At 41.0% G+C, this 20584-nt stretch overlaps 2 protein-coding genes across 3 annotated transcripts in view; one reads left to right on the top strand and one right to left on the bottom strand.

Annotated features, from left to right (window-relative positions):
* LOC124786113 (zinc finger protein 91-like) overlaps positions 1-2769 on the bottom strand; it is a 46802-nt gene extending 44033 nt beyond the window's left edge. For both annotated transcript variants that reach the window (XM_047254236.1, XM_047254237.1), the window contains exons 1-2: positions 2561-2769; positions 2148-2368 (exon numbers count right to left, since the gene is read on the bottom strand). In XM_047254236.1, the coding sequence (XP_047110192.1) occupies positions 2148-2368; positions 2561-2649 (310 nt within the window). In that variant the 5' untranslated portion in view covers positions 2650-2769. The remainder of the gene's footprint in view (positions 1-2147; positions 2369-2560) is intronic.
* An 82-nt stretch (positions 2770-2851) lies between these two features.
* Positions 2852-20584, top strand: part of LOC124786712 (protein KIAA0100) — a 329777-nt gene continuing 312044 nt past the window's right edge. Inside the window, exons 1-2 of the mRNA XM_047254285.1 lie at positions 2852-3034; positions 3396-3522. Coding sequence (XP_047110241.1) covers positions 2976-3034; positions 3396-3522 — 186 coding nt within the window. The 5' untranslated portion in view covers positions 2852-2975. The remainder of the gene's footprint in view (positions 3035-3395; positions 3523-20584) is intronic.

Consider the following 20584-nt stretch of genomic DNA (forward strand, 5'->3'; position numbering starts at 1 on the left):
ATGCTGGCAAATATTCGTGCTGGTATCAGGGCCACTGGTCTGTTTCCATTTAATGTGAACAATGTAGATTACAGCAAGATAGTTGTTCGTAGTATACCAGCCTCAACCACAGTTCAGACAAATGAGGAACTTCTGAGACATTTCTCATACATAGAAAAGCAAATTGATCCTGTCCTTCTAGATGAGTTCAGAGCAACCAAGAGAAGCAATCATGAGTGGGAAGGAAATCAAGAAGCATTATTACTTTTCAAGTTCTGGAGAAAAATAGCTGATGAGGTTGAAATGCATGGTGCTAGTGGTAATACTGATGACATTCTGACAGATAGCATAGCGCCTCCCTCTGAAGATAATCAAACAGAGAATGTTTCACAAAACACAGACAGACTTAATCAAAATGTTGATAATATTGACATATTTTCAACATGCAATTAAGATATTCCTTCAACACCCACCAACAGTCCTGCAGATATATCAACAACCCCCAACAGTATTTCACATAATTCAGGTACTCCAATATCCAACCATAGTCCATCTTCAGTGCGTATCCAAGTGACACCACCAAAATCATTAGCAACGGTTTTTGAAAGTGTCATCACTTGGCCAGAACCCAAACAACGAGGCACAAAGAGAAAGCAAGAACATACACCCACTGTTGTGACTAGTGACAAGTGGGTGGAATATCATGAACTGAAGGAAAAAGAGAAGCAGGAGAAAGGAAAAAGAGAAGCAGGAAAAAAGGAAGAGAAAAGCTATGAAGGAGTTAAAGTCCAAAGAGCAGCACTTGGCATTATTTCATGTAAAAAAGGGGAAAACAAGAAACAGACAAGAGTTAAGTGATAGGCCAACAAGTTCTTCTGAGGAACGAGAATGGACAGACAATGGAAGCGGTTTTGATGACTACATAGAAGGAGATGAAGATGAAATACAGAAAATGTGAAACTATCTTCGAGTGAGAATTTGAAAGTAGGGGACTTTATATTGGTAAAATTTAGTTTAACAGGAAATAGAAGAACAAGACCTGTAATTTTTAAGTATGTATCTGTAATTTTGAAAGTGCTTTCTGACTCTGGTTCCATTGATACTCGTGAGAAATAAACTTGTGTGGAAGTTGATTTAAGTAATTACTGGGACAACACTTTGCCTACGATTTTTTTTTTTTCCTATTCATTCAGTTTCTGTACCTTTTACAAATTACTTTCTGGCACATGGATTGACAATTACTTTAGCCATAGTTTTATTATAATATGAAGTGGCCATAAGTGGGGAAACAACTGGCCATAGGTAGGGTTAACATGGCCAAAACTGGGGAAATGCGCCATTTATTTTTCAATATTTTTTTCTGCTTTTGTTAAATAACTTACAATATTTGTTTTTATGTGGTTGTAATGTGTAGACTTTGAAGCAATAGATACGATTTTTCGAAGTAATTTGTATACTTTCTTCCTATACTAAAAATGTGGTGTATCTCGAATTGCCCTTAATGTGGCCATAACTGGGGCCTCGACCCTATACACAAGAAATAGTTTCTAGCTCGATTTTCAGATTCACACAAAGAGGGGTGTTAGAGAGGGCAGGGGGAGGAATCAACATTACAGTAAGTATTTTATCTCCCAAATTTTTAAATACTCTCTCTCTCTCTCTCTCTCTCTCTCTCTGATAAGCATTATTCACATATTACTTGTAGTCATGCAGATTTCCAAAACAGTATATATAGTACATGTACTATGATACTGTAGAGCAATGCCGTAATGTTGACAGCATATACACCCTGGCAAAAACAGCGACAGCTTAAAAAAACGTGATACTTGAGGAATCGCATTTTATTGAATACATCCAAAAAAATTATATTGGAATAGCACAAGCTTCCTTTACATTTCAAGTAAGTATTGTTGGCAGTAATTTCCATTATGTTTTTTTGGAGCACATTGGGGACACCTCACACGTATTATTCACTACATTGGGGACACCTCACACGTATTATTCACTAAAACTAAAAATTGCAAGTTTTTTGACTTTTCACTTTTCTAGCCGCGGTGCGATATATTTGATTTACTTCCAGTTGAATGAAGGGGGGGAAAAAGTATTCCTAGATACTTCTAAAACTTCTGTTTACAGCCTCCAATATGAAATTTAAATTTTATATATACCTCTGAATCTCGGCCTGTGACGACTCCTATTGTTGGAACCATTGAAAAGAGTTGGAAGTGCATTACGAATTAATTTTTTTCTCTGATCACCAACAAACTGAGGTGGTCTGAACTGAGCCGAATCAAAATGCACCGAACATAGGCGGTATTTTTCATAAATGGCCATTGCAGGTATGCCCTGAAGTTGAAATAGTCCAGTTCTTTCAAGCCATAGCCTGCACCTGAAATGTAAAAATTTATGAAACTCTTTACAGACTCATCAATTAACCTAATCGCCTACCAAATGCAAGAGCTTTTGTATAACTGAAAGAATATTTCTGCCGTTATACACTTCAATTATACATGCAAAATGCAACGAAATGAGCAACATAGTACTGCCATAGACAAGAATTTGCAAGTTTATGACGAGTTACCTTCCTGCATTTCGCGGGAATCGAAACAAGCTCACGTTGTGTTGTCCTGGCTTGCTTCCACAAGCAACACATTGATTTGTACTATACATTCTAAGTGTCGTCAAGCGAAATCAGACTCTCACTAATACCGGGAACTATTTATCACATTATCCACCCAAATACGACACCTCTTTCTGTTTAGAACTGAGCGGTTTAACTAACCAAGCAAACATCTCTGAAAGAACACAGATAAACGTCAACTTTGTATCGATATTGACGCCACAATAGTTCGATCTATTGCGAGAATGAGAGTGACTGCTTGACGGAGGAAAGTATGAGCGAAGGTTTGTCCGTCGACACCCTTTTAGCGGTGAAAATGTTGCAGTGTTTTTCTAAGTTTAGGACAAAGTTGCTATGATAACCCACATCTGAAGCTATGGATGGATTTGTTATCTTTCTAATAATTTGTACTCTGTTATTCTGCAGTGTGTCATGGTATGTATACATATAAAATACCCGTCTAAAATCTGACTGAACGTACCTGTCTTAAAATTATCTACATAGTGACTATACACAGCCTGTAGTTTCTCGTGTTTGTCAATACGTTTTGTAGTGCTAAAAGTAGAGTTAGTTTACTCTTCGTATTTGTTAGTACATTTGCAAGGTGTTCACAAACGATTTTATCAAAAATAAATCATATAAATTATTTCCAACTTGCTTTTCTTATATTTCCAAGCATAACTGCTTGTACACTAGTAAGCCCCGTCTAGATGAGTCATGCAAATGCCATTGGTTTAGGGAAATCTTAGTGTGGGTGTCAATTGATTTAAGTCTAAACATGTCAAATTTTCACCAGGCTCTTGCCAAAAGTTCTGGCATGGTTGCTAAAGAGGAAATTCAGTATAGACGTGAGAATTGGACGTATTGGCATTCCTTACCTTACCCTCAAAGATGTGTTTCTGTCACGTCATGGTGTTTCTGTGGTAAGTTGAATAATACACCAGCTGTACCATATTGTCAGCTTGTTTATTATATATTAGTTATATATGTGTCTAACATATGAAATATTGCGCGTCATCAGTACAAGAATTTTATCTAATGTAAAATTACCTGAACAACTAAGTCTCCAAGAAGCAAGTAAGTTAATGTAATGTTATAATGTAGAATTTAAATAATGTTTCCATGTGAATGTATCCAAAGTTATTTATAGTTTGTGCATAGTATCAGGATATCTGACTAATAAAATATTCCATAACTCATGTTCATAATCAGTGCTATGACACACAACAATGCATTTGTAATTCATGTATGGGGTGTGTCCATGCATGCTGTATATTATTTAATCGTGCCCTACAATCCTTATGAGAGTGATATGTAGGAGGTTGTAGTATATTCTTAGAACCACCATTTAAAACTCATTCTTGAAACTTCATAAGTAGGTTTTCTTGAGATAGCATTGAGCTATATGTTGGTCATTTAGAGACATGCAGTTGACTTTCAGCTTCCTCTCAAGAACACAAATGTGTCATTGGAATATATTAATTGAAACTACTTTAATAAGCTGAAAATATTGGGTAGGTGTATAGATTTGTAACATCTTGCCATAAGTCCAATAAACAAACAGATACATGTAGCACAGACTTAAGTCTTCAATAATATATTCTTCTTCACCATTTACAACATTCTGCCACCACTGGAATAACTTTTTAATTCTGCTACTAGAAATCGTGTGTTTTTGAGGTGAAGAACTCATCAGTTCATGTTTGGTGTGCTTTTTCATCTGGAAAGGAAACTTGAAAGTTGTTGGATAGAGAATGGAAAATGTGAAAATCTGTGGGTGCCAAATCAGGAGAATAAGGTGTGTGTGGAATGACATCCCAACCCCACTCCTGTTTAAAGTTTTTTGCCAGTCTAGTGCAAGACATCTCAGCTGTTGACAATAAATGTCAGCAGTGATGGTTACACCTCAGGAAAGCAATTCATAGTACACCACACCATCACTATTCCACCAGATGCATAACACTATCTTTTGTGGATGTGGGCAGGTCTTTATAGGGGGATTTATTGCTTTGTTTTGGCTCAACCATTCGTTTCTTTTCCTAATGTTAGTGTAAAGCACCATTTCCCTTCACCAGTAATGATACAGACTAAGAATGGTCAGTGTTATTCATAAGCCAGTTAATAACGAGCAAGCAGAGATACACATATGACCACATGCCAAGTTTTATGTCTTTGGCACAGACCATGTGGTACCCATACACCCAAGTTTTGAACCTTCCCCATTCCATGCGAATGTCATACGGTGGTGGAATGATCACAGTTCATCACATTTGCCGATTCTCGAGTACACTGATGTGGATCATTGTGGATTAATGCATTTAAATGATCTTTATCAAATCCTGAAGGTCATCCTGAATGTGGAGGGTCACTAGCATCAAAACGATTCTCCTTAGAATGAGAAAATCATTTTCTTGCTGTGCTCTGTCAAGTGATATTATCCTTGTACACGTCACAAATGTTTCTGCCTGCCTCCACTATTGTCACTCCTCACTGAACTCAAACAGATGAATATGTCACATGTTCTGATTCTCCACTTGGGGTTAACAGAAACGTCAGATTTCACCCATCTGCTCTGATCAATGACGTCACCAATATGGCAGAAACGACCATTCACAACTATTCCCATATCGCGACAATGACATCATTACATGAACATTATAACAAACACAAAAATAGATTGAAAAACCGAAGTGGGGGTTTTTGGGTGGGGACAAACAAAAAAAATAAACACACTCCACTAAACCAAACAACAAAAACGACCTTCCCAAAATCAACTAAAAACAATATCCACTGGAATCGAACACTTCCCTCGACCTATATAGGTCAACAGAAACTACTGATACCAAGTCATGAAACAAAAAACTACAACCTCGTCCACAATCATCACTACCTCAAAAAACACAACAAAATTGGAATTGAAAACTTCCCTTGACCTATATAGGTCAAAAGCAACTACCAATACCACACTGTAAATCTCAAAACTTTCACCACCACCACACTTAATACTACCATAAAAAAAACACCTAGCAAATCAAAATTGGAATCTAACACTTCCCTTGACCTGTTATCCTTACGACATCTCCACATATACTCGTCCCTTGTTCGAGACGCCAGAACTTTAGTAAGCCTCATTTCTTCACGACACACTGAACACTTCATGACTTCATTCAAAAATCCGAACAGTTGCAGAAATTTTATTAGAGGCAACACACTGTCCCACATGATCGCCGACAACCAAAAACTGTTGACATTGTCAGTCATATCCATACCTACCAAAGACATAAACAAAATAATTTACCAAAATTCACACATGACGAACAGAAAGAAACTACAATAACATCGACATAACAAAACCAAAATTGTTAACTCACTGAAAAATATTTTGCTGAAAGCACAGTCACCACCGATACCACACATGTGCAATACAACCACGCAAATGAACCCCATATGCCACATAACACACTTCCAATAACACATCACCAGAGAGAACCACCGACCGCAACAATGCGCCATCTATAAACATGCCACACACACAAACGAAACCAAAAACATGACCTAACACACAACACATGAAACACACCGCCAGAGAGCACCATCAATCACATCAACATGACACCCACAAACACACCACGCTCACAAACTAAATTCCGTGCCATCGTGATGTCACACACCACAACAGCCTTACGTCACTGGTCAAAGCCGATGGGTGGAATCGGACACTTCCGTTAACCCCCACTTGGCACTCCTTTTCCTAGTGTCCACAGCTCCACTCACTACCTCCTAATGATAAAATGACAATATGTAAACTCAAATAGCAATAGTTAACTACAAATAAAAAGTAACAATCAATAAATAAACGAATAGCAACTGAAAAGTCAACATGCAAAACAAAACACTAGAATTTGTAATGCAGGTTTCAGAGTAGAAAATATGTCCAATTGCAGGCATTAATCAGATTTGTGTTACTGTGCCATAAACACTGAACAAACATCTCACAGTCATTGCTATACAGTAGAGCACCTTCACAACATTATTCATTCTTCTCAATTTACTTGCTAACAGAATTCTGAAAGGTACCATATGAGTTTTTATACAGTTTCGTCTTTTTCGGGTGAGCAATTGTTTGCAGCATCCAGGAACTAGAGACACTACTATTGTCATCCATTGTTATATAGAACTAATGTCTGTTGGCCCCACCAATACCCTCTGTCTGCTTTGACACCATGAGGTCATCAAAATAACAGACATAAACCATTAATTGCAATCAGATATTTGTGAGAAATGTGCCATAGGAAGTGTACAGAAACTATTATGGCATCATATTTGTTCCCTTTGTCAACTCACATACCACCACCACCACCACCACCACCACCAGCCCCTCACCATAGTGACATCTACTACTAATTGCAAACTGTAACTTGGCACCTATGTTGAGGATACTGGGAGCAAAAGCTTGTGATCAGCTTGTTGCACATTGATTGCTGGGACAAACTCGGCCCACTTCTCCCAGAGCAACCAGCTTAAAGTTCATAAAAGAAACAAATGCATGATGGGTTAATGTGTCACAAAAGTGATTTGAAAGTAAGCATCACTTTAATGTTTGAGTAGTCAAAAATAATGTCTTTTTCCTGCAAAGTAAATATTATTGCTCTTACATTTTTACTAAGACTCTTGCTAGGGGAGAGACTCTTAGTACTTACAGCTATGGTGAGGCATCACTGAAGTGGGTGGCTCATTGCTGTAGCTCGTCACGTCTTATGTCAACAGACAGGGGTGTCATGTCGGTAGGTTGGTGATGGGCCACAGATATGGTGGCTTGATCCTTTCAAGTGGCACTGTCATAGGTTTGCCATTGTATACATTTACTTAGTATTTTTCATGCTTCAGATATGATAGGGGCCGGAGGACAGAGGCTGTAGTGGTGAGCGGACAGCATCAGTCATTAACATAACATGTGAGCACTTCTTCAAATCCTCGGTAATCTGCTTTTTGCGTGTGTCCGGGCTTTGTTGGAAAGTCTAGAGTTGCTCCAAAATTGTTAGTTGGTATTACTTTTTGACAATGGAGGTTTCTGCAGTGGTGACGTCGTCTTAGGATTGTGTGACTGTACGTACTTTTTCATGCTGAAGCATGTGGTAGACTTCATGCACAATTTTTAGCTGTGAATTTATATCATTTTTGTCACTTGATATGTCTGCAGTTTTAACAGGTAGTGGTAGCTGATTGAGCCAGTTATGATCCACTGTGTCAACCAAAGAGAACACACTACATTTGAAACACATATTAAACTTCTACTCCCACAAATGAGTAATTTCATTCATGACTTGTACCTTTTCCATTGTGGTATTTTCACTTCAGGAATCAGCTTGTTCTTCTTGGTTAAAGTCCAATTTTTCGCTCTATCCTCAAGGATAAATTTAGTAAATATCGTAGCCATTATGGAGAGGGAACTGGTAGGTCTGTAGTTTTTAAGAATGTTTTGTCTCCATTCTTGAGAAGTGGATAACATGCAGCTTTATTTCACTTTTGGATAGTTGTATTTCTTCACAAACATTCTGTAAATAATCTTGATAATATGCTCGATAGTATTTTTCCTTTGGCTCAGTGTATAAGAGTCTCATAGCTGTAGCAGACAGATACTGATGTCATATCTAACCAAAAGAATGCACAAAATTGTACTTCATAATGCAACTAATGTAGTCTGGGGACAGTATTCTGACAGTGGAGAACCATGTATGGGGTTCCCCGAGACTAAATCTTAGGTCTACTATTGTTCCTCATATATGTAAATGACTATCCAGCTAATTTACAGCAAGCAGAATTAGTTCTTTTTGCAACTGAAACTAGTATTGTAATCAATCCAAGTAAACATGCAAGAACCAGAGACGTGGTAAACAGTGTTCTTAAAAGTATAATTGACAAGTTTTCTGGGAATGGTCTCACCCTTAATTTTAGAAAGACGCGACACTCATTTCTGCACATCTAGTGGTACTACTCCGATGATAAGTGTAACATATGGTGAGAAATACTAAATAGGATGGAAACTTCAAAATTCTTAGGTGTCCTTTTTCATGAGAATTTGAACTAGAAAAAGCACATTTTGAATCTGCTAAAAAATTTAGTTCCAGCCACATTTGCACTTACTGTTCGAATCATTGCAAATCTAAGGGGGAGAGAAATCAGTAAGTTAGCATTTTTTTATATTTTTATTCAGTTATGTTATGTGGAATAATGTCCTGGTATAATTCATCATTAAGAAATAAAGACTTCATTGCTCAAAAACGTGCTGTGAGAATAATATGTTACTGTGCAAATGATGCATGGAACATGAAACTAACCAACTAACTAAGGAACAAACTTCATCAGTAGAATACAAGCAGCAATGCTCTAGAAATGACAGATGTTCCAAAGGTTCATTCCTCACTAGTAGCTATTTTGTGTTCAAGAAGTTTTAAAATTCAACTTCCACGTCAAAACTTCCTTGGTTAAGTGTGTGTTTCTGAATTGTTCTTTGTAGGCCTACAAGACAAACATTTAAACATATCTTTCTACATCTATATCTACATACATACTCCGCAATCCACCATACGGCTCGTGGCGGAGGGTACCTCATACCACAACTAGCATCTTCTCTCCCTGTTCCACTCCCAAACAGAACGAGGGAAAAATGACTGCCTATATGCCTCTGTACGAGCCCTAATCTCTCTTATCTTTGTGGTCTTTCTGCGAAATGTAAGTTGGTGGCAGTAAAGTTGTACTGCAGTCAGCCTCAAATGCCAGTTCTCTAAATTTCCTCAGTAGTGATTCATGAAAAGAATGCCTCTTTTCCTCTAGAGACTCCCACCTGAGTTCCTGAAGCATTTCCATAACACTCGCATGATGATCAAACCTACCAGTAACAAATCTAGCAGCCCGCCTCTGAATTGCTTCTATGTCCTCCCTCAATCCGACCTGATACGGATCCCAAACGCTTGAGCAGTACTCAAGAATTGGTCGCACCAGCGTTCTATAAGTGGTCTCCTTTACAGATGAACCACATCTTCCCAAAATTCTACCAATGAACCGAAGATGACCATCCACCTTCCCCACAACTGCCATTACATGCTTGTCCCACTTCATATCGCTCTGCAATGTTACGCCCAAATATTTAATCGACGTGACTGTGTCAAGCGCTACACTACTAATGGAGTATTCAAACATTACAGGATTCTTTTTCCTATCCATCTGCATTAATTTACATTTATGTATATTTAGAGTTAGCTGCCATTCTTTACACCAACCACAAATCCTGCCCAAGTCATCATGTATCCTCCTACAGTCACTCAACGACGACACCTTCGTGTACACCACAGCATCATCAGCAAACAGCCGCACATTGCTATCCACCCTATCCAAAAGATCATGTATGTAGATAGAAAACCAACAGCAGATCTACCACACTTCCCTGGGGCACTCCAGGTGATACCCTCACCATCGAGGACAACATACTGGTTTCTATTACTTAAGAAGTCTTCGAGCCACTCACACACTTGGGAACCAATCCCATATGCTCGTACCTTAGTTAGGAGTTTGCAGTGGGGCACCGAGTCAAATGCTTTCCAGAAGTCAAGGAATATGGCATCCGTCTGATACCCTTCATCCATGGTTCGCAAGATATCATGTGAAAAAAGAGCGAGTTGCATTTCGCAGGAGCGATGCTTTCTAATGCTGTGCTGATGCATGGACAGCAACTTCTCTGTCTCAAGGAAATTCATTGTATTCAAACTGAGAATATGTTCGAGAATCCTGCAACAAACCGATGTTAAGGATATTGGTCTGTAATTTTGAGGATCTGTCCTTCTACCCTTCTTATATACAGGTGTCACCTGCACTTTTTTCCAGTCTCTCAGGACTTTGTTGGGCAAGAGATTCGCGATAAATGCAAGCTAAGTAAGGAGCCAATGCAGTAGAGTACTCTCTGTAAAACCGAATTGGAATCCCATCAGGACCTGGCGATTTATTTATTTTCAACCCATTCAGCTGCTTCACAACCCCAGGGATGTCTATCACTATGTCCTCCATACGGGAATCTGTACGAGAATCAAACGGCGGTATGTTTGTACAATCCTCCTGCGTGAAAGATTTCTCAAATGCTAAATTTAAAATTTCAGTTTTCGTTTTGCTGTCTTCCATTGCCAGGCCAGACTGATCAGTGAGTGACTGGATGGAACCCTTCGACCCACTTACCGATTTTATGTAAGACCAGAATTTCCTTGTGTTTTCAGCAAGATCTTTTGCTAAGGTATGACGGTGGTAGTGGTTGAATGCTTTGCGCATTGCTCTTTTTACAGCAGCATGAATCTCTACCAACTTTTGCCTGTCCTCATTCTCCCAATCTTTCTTGTACCGTGAGTGCAACTGGCTTCGCTTCGTGTGCATTCTCCGAATTGCGCTGTTAAACCACGGTGGGTCTTTTCCATCCATAACCTACTTTTTTGGCACATACTTGTCCAATGCGTGATTTACAATATGTTTAAAATTTGCCCATAATTCTTCCACGTCCATCGTACCGGAAGTAAATGAAGTCGATTCATTTACTAAGTGGGATGCTAACAACTGCTTATCTGCTCTTTCTAGTAAGAATACTCTCCTAGCCTTCTTGACCGGCTTTTTAACTTTTGTAACCATAGTCGTAATGACAACATCATGATCACTAATCCCTGTCTCAACACTGACACCGTTAATGAGGTCTGGTCTGTTCGTGGCTACCAGATCTAAAATATTTCCATTATGCGTTGGCTGTCGATTTAGCTGCTCAAGACAGTTTTCGGATAAGGTGTTCAAAAATAATTCACACGATGGCTTGTCTGTACCACCTGTAATGAATCCATAGACATCCCAGTCTATACTAGATAGGTTTGAAGTCGCCTCTGACTAATATAGCATGATCCGGGTACTTCTGCGATACAGAATGTAGACTCCCTTTGAATGATTCTAGAACTGTCACAGTGGAACCTGGTGGCCAGTAATAACATCCCACAATTAACTTTATTTCCCCTAGCCCTGTTAAACGTGTCCAGATAACTTCACAATCACACTCTCTTTCGATCTCAGTAGACACAATATTTTTGTCAACTGCAATGAAGACACCACCTCCTACGGTGTCTAATCTGTCTTTCCGATACACGTTACAACCCTCACTTTTTATTTCAGAACTTTTTATCTCAGGATTCAGCCAGGTCTCAGTCCCGAGAATAATTTGCGCGCCACATGCTTCCTGGAGGGCAGTAAATTCAGGAACTTTATTCCGAACACTCTGAAAATTAACTGCTAATATCTTGATAGCTAAAGTGTCTTTACACTGAGCGCGTCCTGAATTCCCTGCCTGCACGTCGACTGGTGAGTGTTCATCAGGACACCTCCCACTACTGCCTAGCCTAAAAAAATCCCATGTGCATGCCACAAGTACTCTGCTACCCGAGTAGCCACTTCCTTTGTGTAGTGCACTCCTGACCTATCTAGGGGTATCCTACAATTCCCCACCCAATATCGCAAGTCTAGAAATCTGCAGCCAAGACCGTCACAGAGTCGACGAAGGCTCTGGTTGAGAGCCTCCACTCGGCTCCAAACCGAAGGACCCCGATCCACTCTGGGAGCGATGCTGCAAATAGAGAGCTCTGCTTGCACCCCGTGTGCGAGGCCAGCAGTCTTCACCAAATCTGCCAGCCGCCTGTACGAACTGAGGATCGCCTCAGAACCCAAGCGACAGGCATCATTGGTGCCGACATGAGCAACTACTTGCAGACGACTGCACCCTGTACGTTCAATGGCTGCAGGCAAGGCCGCCTCCACATCCTGGATGAGGCCACCCAGCAGACAAACCAAGTGCACGTTGGATTTCTTTCCAGCCCTGTATGCTATTTCCCTAAGGGGCTCCATCACCTGCCTAATGCTGGTGCTCCCAATAACCAGCAAGCCTTTGCCCCCATGTGCCTGCTCGGGCCCTGCAGAAGGAGCGGCCACCTGCCCACTGACAGGATGAACGGATGAGGCCAGCCGGCCAGCCTCCACATTGGCCCTCTGCCTCGAGCGATGTGAAAGCATTGCAGTCTGCCACTCACCCTGAGGTGAGGGTGGCCCCAACGCGCCTGGTACACTAGAAGGTGCCTTGGCAGCTGATTCAGCAGACGCAGCAAGTGACACCTGGGGTGTCTCAAGCGACGCGCCAGACCCTCCGCCGTCGCTGCACCTCGAGGCAGCGGCCTGAAGGCGGCTGACCATGGCCAACAGCACGCTCAATTGCTCGTGAACCGTGGCCAGTTCCTCCTGCACCCGCACACAGCACGCACACACCCTATCCATCCTACAACTAATATCTAACGACTCCGCGAATTTATACTCTACAGCATATTCCATATCACTTCAGGCAAGGGGTTACCTTCATAGTCTCTGATGTTACTGAATTTAGCATGTGTTAAAATTCAGGAGTAAGTAAGAAACACTTATCCTGCCTCGAGATACAGGCCTCCAAAGATGACACTGTGAACACTATTTTGAGGATGCGAATTTCGGATGTTATTCACAAGGTCATTTATACATATTGTGAATAGCAACGGTCCTACGACACTCCCCTATGGCACACCTGAAATCACACTTACTTTGGAAGACTACTCTCCATTGAGGATGACATACTGCATTCTGTTATCTAGGAACTCTTCAATCCAATCACACAATTGGTCTGATAGTCCATATGCTCTTACTTTGTTCATTAAACGACTGGGGAGGGGGGGGGGGGGGGGGGAACTGTATTAAACGCCTTGTAGAAGTCAAGAAACACGGCATCTACCTGGGAACCCGTGTCTGTGGCCCTCCAAGTCTCATGGACGAATAGCATGAGATGGGTTTCATACGATCGTCTTTTTCGAAACCCGTGCTGATTCCTTCAGAGTAGATTTCTAGTCTCCAGAAAAGTCATTATACTCGAACATAATACATGTTCCAAGATTCTACAACTGATCGACGTTAGATATGTAGGTCTATAATTCTGCACATCTGTTCGACGTCCCTTCTTGAAAACGCAGATGACCTGTGCCCTTTTCCAATCTTTTGGAATGCTGCGCTCTTCTAGAGACCTACGGTACACTGCTGCAAGAAGGGGGGCAAGTTCCTTCGCATACTCTGTGTAAAATCGAACTGGTATCCCATCAGGTCCTCTGAAGATGGAATTTCTATTTTGAAGAGCGTGGTCAGTTTTGCTGTAGTGTATTCATCCATAGCTTTAGTAATTTCTCTGCACTTTCTTGATGCTTGAAGCTTATGACTTGTCTTCACTGACCACGGTTTCTTAACAGGATTAACATCTACCTCTATAGTTGACTGGTTCAGAGCATTTAATTCTTCCTCTATTGAGGCAAAATCTGCATCATCTGCACCATGGGAGACTTCACCTTGTTAAGATACTATCTTTGTTGTTCTGTCAGAACATTCAGAACACAAAGTCATCACACACTTTCAAACAGAGTCTTTACATGAGAACACTTATTCCCAACCTCAACAAAGTCTGTGTTTTTATTTGTCTTATATATCACTCTTTTATGGATACGCAAATAATCAGCATACTTCACTCTCCTGTGGCACCTGTCAGAAGACATTTCAAACAGTCCTTTTCACAAAACACACTGCAACTATGTCAACTGGCAAATTCCTCACGAAAACAGAGAACTCCTTGGATGGTCTTAGATTTCTTAGAAGCCTCTTCAGTACACAAATTCTTACTGAACAACTACAACACGGAAACCTGCAGTGAACAACCACGACAAAGAAACTATGGTAACAAGAAACTACAATAAAGTGTGAGAAATATCTGCAACAATGAAAGTGAAAAGAAATAACTGCATCGAAGAAAGTGATAAGATATAATTGCAACAAAGACAATAGAAATAGACATTGTAACTAAGAAATCAGTAAGAAACAACTTCAGTGAAGACATACATTACCCTTGAAAGTTAAAAAAGATGATTTTTGAAAATAAAACCCGTCCAACTTGAAAGTGGAAGCCCTTCTTTACAGACAATATAATACTACATGGTACTAATCACCAGAAAAAAATTAACTTTTCTGAATTGGCATTTTTGGAAAAAAAAATTTCTGAAAATTATTAAAAAAAAATTCAAAATGCGACAGTAAAAGAACTTTGACAGATATGTCCAAACGGAGGATACCATTGTAATCCTAAAGCAATTATCTTTCAAATAAAAACACTCTAACAAAATGTCTAGAACTGTAACAGAGATATGGCATTTTAAAGTTTTTTCCGAAATTCGCATCCTCAAAATGGTGTTCACAGTGTCATCTTTGGAGGCCTGTATCTCGAGGCAGGAATTTTTTTGGAGAAAACAAGAAAATAAGTGTTTCTTACGTACTCGTGAATTTTAACATATGCTAAATTCAATAACATCAGAGACTATGAAGGTAACCCTCCACCCCCGCCTGAAGTGATATGGCTTATGCCAGCTGCAACTGTGGTGTCTGCAATTTTTCCCTTCCTGTATTCTGATGATTTTTGTATTTACTATTGCTCCTCCATTGTGGGTGTTGCTGAATCCTGGCTGCAGGGTGGCACACGAAAGACACAGTCCTGGGGTCTCACATACGGCTTCAGGTTTTCAGCCTCCATGACAAGCTTCATGCACTTGTGTCACCTTTGTACTGTCCATCTGCAACCAGATCTCTACCTCAGTGACTAATCCCTCAGTGTGGTGGAGTCTTATCACTTTCAGGGAGTGGTTTTCGATTCTTGGTTGATTTGACTTCCCCGTCTTTGCCAACTTAAACAAATGTGCCGGTCACACCTTAACACTCTTTGCTGCCACAGTAAGACCAGGCCATTCTACACTATGTGGCTTTATAAAGGTCTGATCCTGTCACAGCTTGATTACAAGAGTTTGGCATATGGCTCACCATCACCTGCAACATTGTGAATGCTGTACCTGATTCCATTGTATGGTCCAGTTTGTGACAAGTGCCTTTCAAACCAGTACTGAGAACAGCCCACTTGCAGAAGCTGTGATCTCTCCACTGCAGATCTGGTGCCAACAATTGCTGCTCACCTATGCAAGACACATTCACTGCCAGCGTGAGCGTCTGAATCATCTTGTCCTTTTTCCTTGTAGAGTGACGCATCTCACACAACAGCGTCCCAGGACTGTAGTCATCATTGCAGTTTGCATTCAGTGCTTCTGTTCTGAACTCCAGTTTCTCCTACTATGGCCTGCCATCATGGAGCAGTCGCATATGCTCCTGTGATGTGTTCCCATCCTCAGATCTGTCACAGCCTGTTCTTTGAACTGAAAGACTCTGATGACTCCATGATTTTTTGTTGCCATTCCTGCCCATCTTTGATGCATTTCTCTGTTTGGAAGCATTATACACTGATGACTGTATGGTCAGCAGACAAACCAGTTTTGCCTACACACCTGTAAGGTCAGTGAACAAGGCTCTATTCTGAATGGGTGCAGTGTATTCAGTGCAGAATTGATTTCCATTGTTGAAGACCTCAGTTATATTGTTCACTCCACTGGCATGACATTCTTAATTGGTAGGGACTCACAGAGTACTCTTCAGGCTATTGATTAGTGCTACCCTCAACACCCATTTGTTGTGACTATCCAGGATCTACTTTCTAAACTCCATCAAGCTGGACAATTGGTTGTCTTTGTCTGGACCCCCAGGTCACGTTGGGATCCCAGGGAATGAATATGCTGAATGGTTGGCTACCAGGAAGCCAATTTTGGAGGTGGGGATACTGTAACCAGACTTTCAATCAACTCTGTACCATCAATTGTTGGAGGCTTGTTACAAAGATTGGTGTATCCTGGTTTCTCTGAACAAACTGCAAGCTGTAAAGAAAACCACAACCATTTGGTAGTCTTCCCTTTGTGCTTCACATTGGCCACACTTGGCTGACCTGTGCCCACATCCTTTGTCCACCCAACTTGCCCATGTTGCTTGTTTTCTTGTGGTAATGGGACAGTTAGGAAACACTCGTCGAATGTGGAGCGTACATCTCCCATCGCATAACATGACCTGGGGGCCTCCAGCTGTTTTCTGGGCAGAGCTATTCACTCACTTTCACCCTTTTACTCTGCACTTACTTCTACTTGTTTCTGTCTCCTGGTTTTATTGGTTCTCGGTTGCAGTTGGTTCATCAGGGTTTGTTGTCCATATTTTTCCTCTCAGGACTTTCCCTGGCTTTTTGCATATAGGAAGGAGGGACAGATGACCTTGTAGTGTGGTGCCTTTAATCCCATAAATCCAGTTCAGTATCTTCACAATCTGGACTGAAGGTAAGGACACCTTCTCCTCCATTCACTTCGCATGGTCCTCCTCGACGCAACGCGTCACCTTCCTCATTATCGATCTCTTCTTCAAGGATGGTGACATCATTACCTCCAACCATACCAAACCTACCGTCCGACACCAGCAATACTTCCACTTAAACAGCTGCCACCCATTGGATATCAAGTGCCTTCCATACAGCCTAGCCACCTGTGGTCATCACATCTGTAGTAAAAAGCAGTCCCTGTCCAGGTATATTAAGCATCTTACTGACATCTTCACAGACCAAAATTACCTTCCCAATCTTGTACAGAAACAGATCCCATGGGCCTCGTCTCTCATTTTGCTTATCACATCCAACATATCCACTGTCCAGTCACAAAGGAGCACTCCCTTCACGTATCAGTATCACCCAGGACTGGAGTTGGCTAAATCACATTCTCTGCCAGGGTTTTGACTACCTCATGTCATACCTGATGTGAGGGGCATCCTACCCATTAACCTTTCCATCTGTCCCACAGAGGTATTCCGTCACCCACCAGACCTACACAGCATCCTTGCCCATCTGTACTTCATCTCTTCTCCCAATACTTTCCTTCATGGCCCATAGCCCTGCAAGCAACATAGATGCAAAACCTGTGGCATACATCCTCCCACCATCACATACTCAAATCCAGTCACAGGGCTCTTCTATCCCATCACAGGCAGGGCTATCTGTGAAAGCAGTCGTGTGATCTATGAACTAAGCTGTTTTCTACATGGGCACAACAACTAATAAGCTGTCTATCCACACGAACAGCAACCAATAAACTATGACACCAAAAGACAGCTGGATCACTCAGTTGGTGAATATGCTGCCCCCACACAATGTGCTTCTCTTCACTGGCTGATTAACAGCTCACAAAATCTGGATTCTTCCTACCAATACCACTATTTCTGATTTGTGCAGGTGGAAACTCTCCCTGCAGTTCATAGTACATTCCCATAAGCGCTCGGGCCCCAACCTTCACTACTCCCTGTCCTCCACCTATTCATCCTCTCCTTGCTACTACTTCAGCACTATAGAGCCATCTATTCTTTGACACTCCCCTTCCCCCCTACCCCCTCCCCACCCTCACACCAATCCTCCCTACTGCTCCTATCAGCCTTACCCTGGCGCCATCACATCCCTGCATGCTCTCACAAGCAGCACTACACCTCACCCCACCTCTAGCCTGCTATCCTTCCCACTCCCCACACCATGCCGCCTCCTGAATTGATTCTTCCATCATGCACAGGTGTGTGTGTGTGTGTGTGTGTGTGTGTGTGTGTGTGTGTGTGTGTGTGTTTCTACTTCAAAAGAAAGCCTTTTGGCTGAAAGCTTAAATGTGTAGCAGTCTTTTTGTTGTGCCTGTCTGCAACTTGGTGTCTCCTCCGTATGGTGAGCAGCAATTTAACCTTTTCATAATATTGTTGTTATTCCATCCGGGACTTAGCGTTGTTTGATTATACAAGTATTAACTGCACGTCTTTCTGTCTGAATTGATATCAAAATGAAATATATGAACTCTTACTGCTCCTGACAGTTGTTTATCATCTCAGGATCTCTTGAAAGATTTTACTGCTGAAACGTCATTAAGCAACATTTATTTTCAGACTTCAAGTGACAATAGCTTCTCCTCTACAAGAACATTTTCACAGTGCTTCGATTATTAGAGAGGAGACTACTGAATCACCTTTGAGTGAAACACCCTATCCCCTGAATCAATCTTCCCACCCCCCACCCCTTTTTCACACACCATACTTCTGTAAAACTAAGGGTGACCACGAAACTTGGTAATAGTTAACAAATGTGCAGGACAAGTACTCTTCATTTTGATGTCACATCACAGCAAGCTTTGAGAGAACTGGCTTTTCCCATGCCCCAGCATGCCTGGTAACAACACTATACAAAAAGACTGCTGTGCTCTGGCTGTTATTCTACCTCTCACAGATAATCCAACTCTAATCATACACATACCTGCTAAGGGTGTTACGTTGATATCAGACTATGTCTGCTGGCTGCTTCAGTTTCTATGTCAGGAAGTGCTTAACCGCATTGCATTATTATGGAGCTATGGTAAATTGGCTTCAGTGTGATATACGAGGGTCTTTTGAAAAGGCCTTGCAAAGTCCGAGAGATGGTACCACCGGCACGTATCGACGTCATGTTTAGTTAGTAGCATCTTTGGATGAATGTACGCAAAGTTTCAGACATATTGCTCTATTTCTCTGTATTTGGCATTTGTGTGAATCAAGGAAGTCGAGTGATTGTCAAAAAATGGACGAAAAATAATTTCGTGTGGTGATTAACATTACTTTATGAAAGGCAAAACGCCTCAGGAGACTAAAGAGAAACTTGATAAACATTATGGTGACTCTGCACCTTTGATTAGAGTAGTTTATGAGTGGTTTCAAAATTTTCGGAGTGGCCATATGGGCACAAGTGATGCTGAACGTTCTGGACACCCTGTGGAGGTTACGACTCCAGAAATCATCAATAAAATCCATGATATGGTGATGGATGACAGAAAAGTTAAGGTGTGTGAGATTGCTAGTTCTGTGGGAATCTCGAATGAACAGTTACATTATATTTTGCATAAATATTTGGACATAAGAAAGCTCTCTGCAAGATGGGTGCCGTGATTGCTCACGCTTGACCAAAAACAGGATCGTGTGAAGTGTTGCAAGGATGGTTTGCAGCTGTTCAGGAAGTTTCCGCAGTACTTTAAGTGTCACTTAGTCACTGTGGATGAAACATGGATACATTACTATGCTCCCGAGACGAAAAAATGATCTAAACAATGGGTTACCGAGGGAGAATATGCACATAAAAAGGCGATGACCATTCCTTTGGCCAGAAAGGTTATGATGACTGTCTTTTGGGATTCACAAGGGATAATCCTCATCGACTATCTGGAAAAGGGTAAAACTATTACAGGTGCATATTATTCATCGTTATTGGACTGTTTGAAAACCGAGCTGCCAGAAAAACATGGGTGATTGGACCAAAAAAAGTCCTTTTCCATCATGACAATGCACCAGCACACACCTCAGCAATTGTGTTAGCAAAATTAAAGTTGATAGGATTTCAATTTGTTTCGCATACCCCCTATTCTCCAGACTTGGCTCCCTCGGACTACTATTTGTTCTCCAATTTGAAGAAATGGCTGGTGGGACAAAGATTTTATTCCAACGACGAGGTGAGTGCAGCAACTAATAGCTGTTTTGCAGATTTGGACAATTCGTATGATTCACAAAGGATCAACAAATTAGAACAGTATTGGACGAAGTGTATAAGTCTAAAAGAAGACTGTCAAAAAATAAAAAAGGATTACCCCAAACACGTAAGTAGTTTTTGTTTTTGCACAGATTTTTCAAACGCCTCTTGTGTAATAAAGAACAGATACAAGAATCTGACTAGTCTGTTTCATTGCATGACTTGGTGCTGCCATTTTCCCAGCACATAAATTCACCAACAAGAATAAACCCAGATTCAGTGCAATGTGTCAACAACAGGATTTTAAATTCCTGTTGACATATCTGAGGAAACATTTTCCAAAGCAAAAGGGCTACAGGTAATCCATTCAATTGCCTGATAAGGATCAAATCAATTATATTGCCATCACATATTCACAAAAAGAAGTTCAG

This window comes from Schistocerca piceifrons, chromosome 1, assembly GCF_021461385.2.
Source record: "Schistocerca piceifrons isolate TAMUIC-IGC-003096 chromosome 1, iqSchPice1.1, whole genome shotgun sequence".
NCBI classification, from domain to species: Eukaryota; Metazoa; Arthropoda; class Insecta; order Orthoptera; family Acrididae; genus Schistocerca; species Schistocerca piceifrons.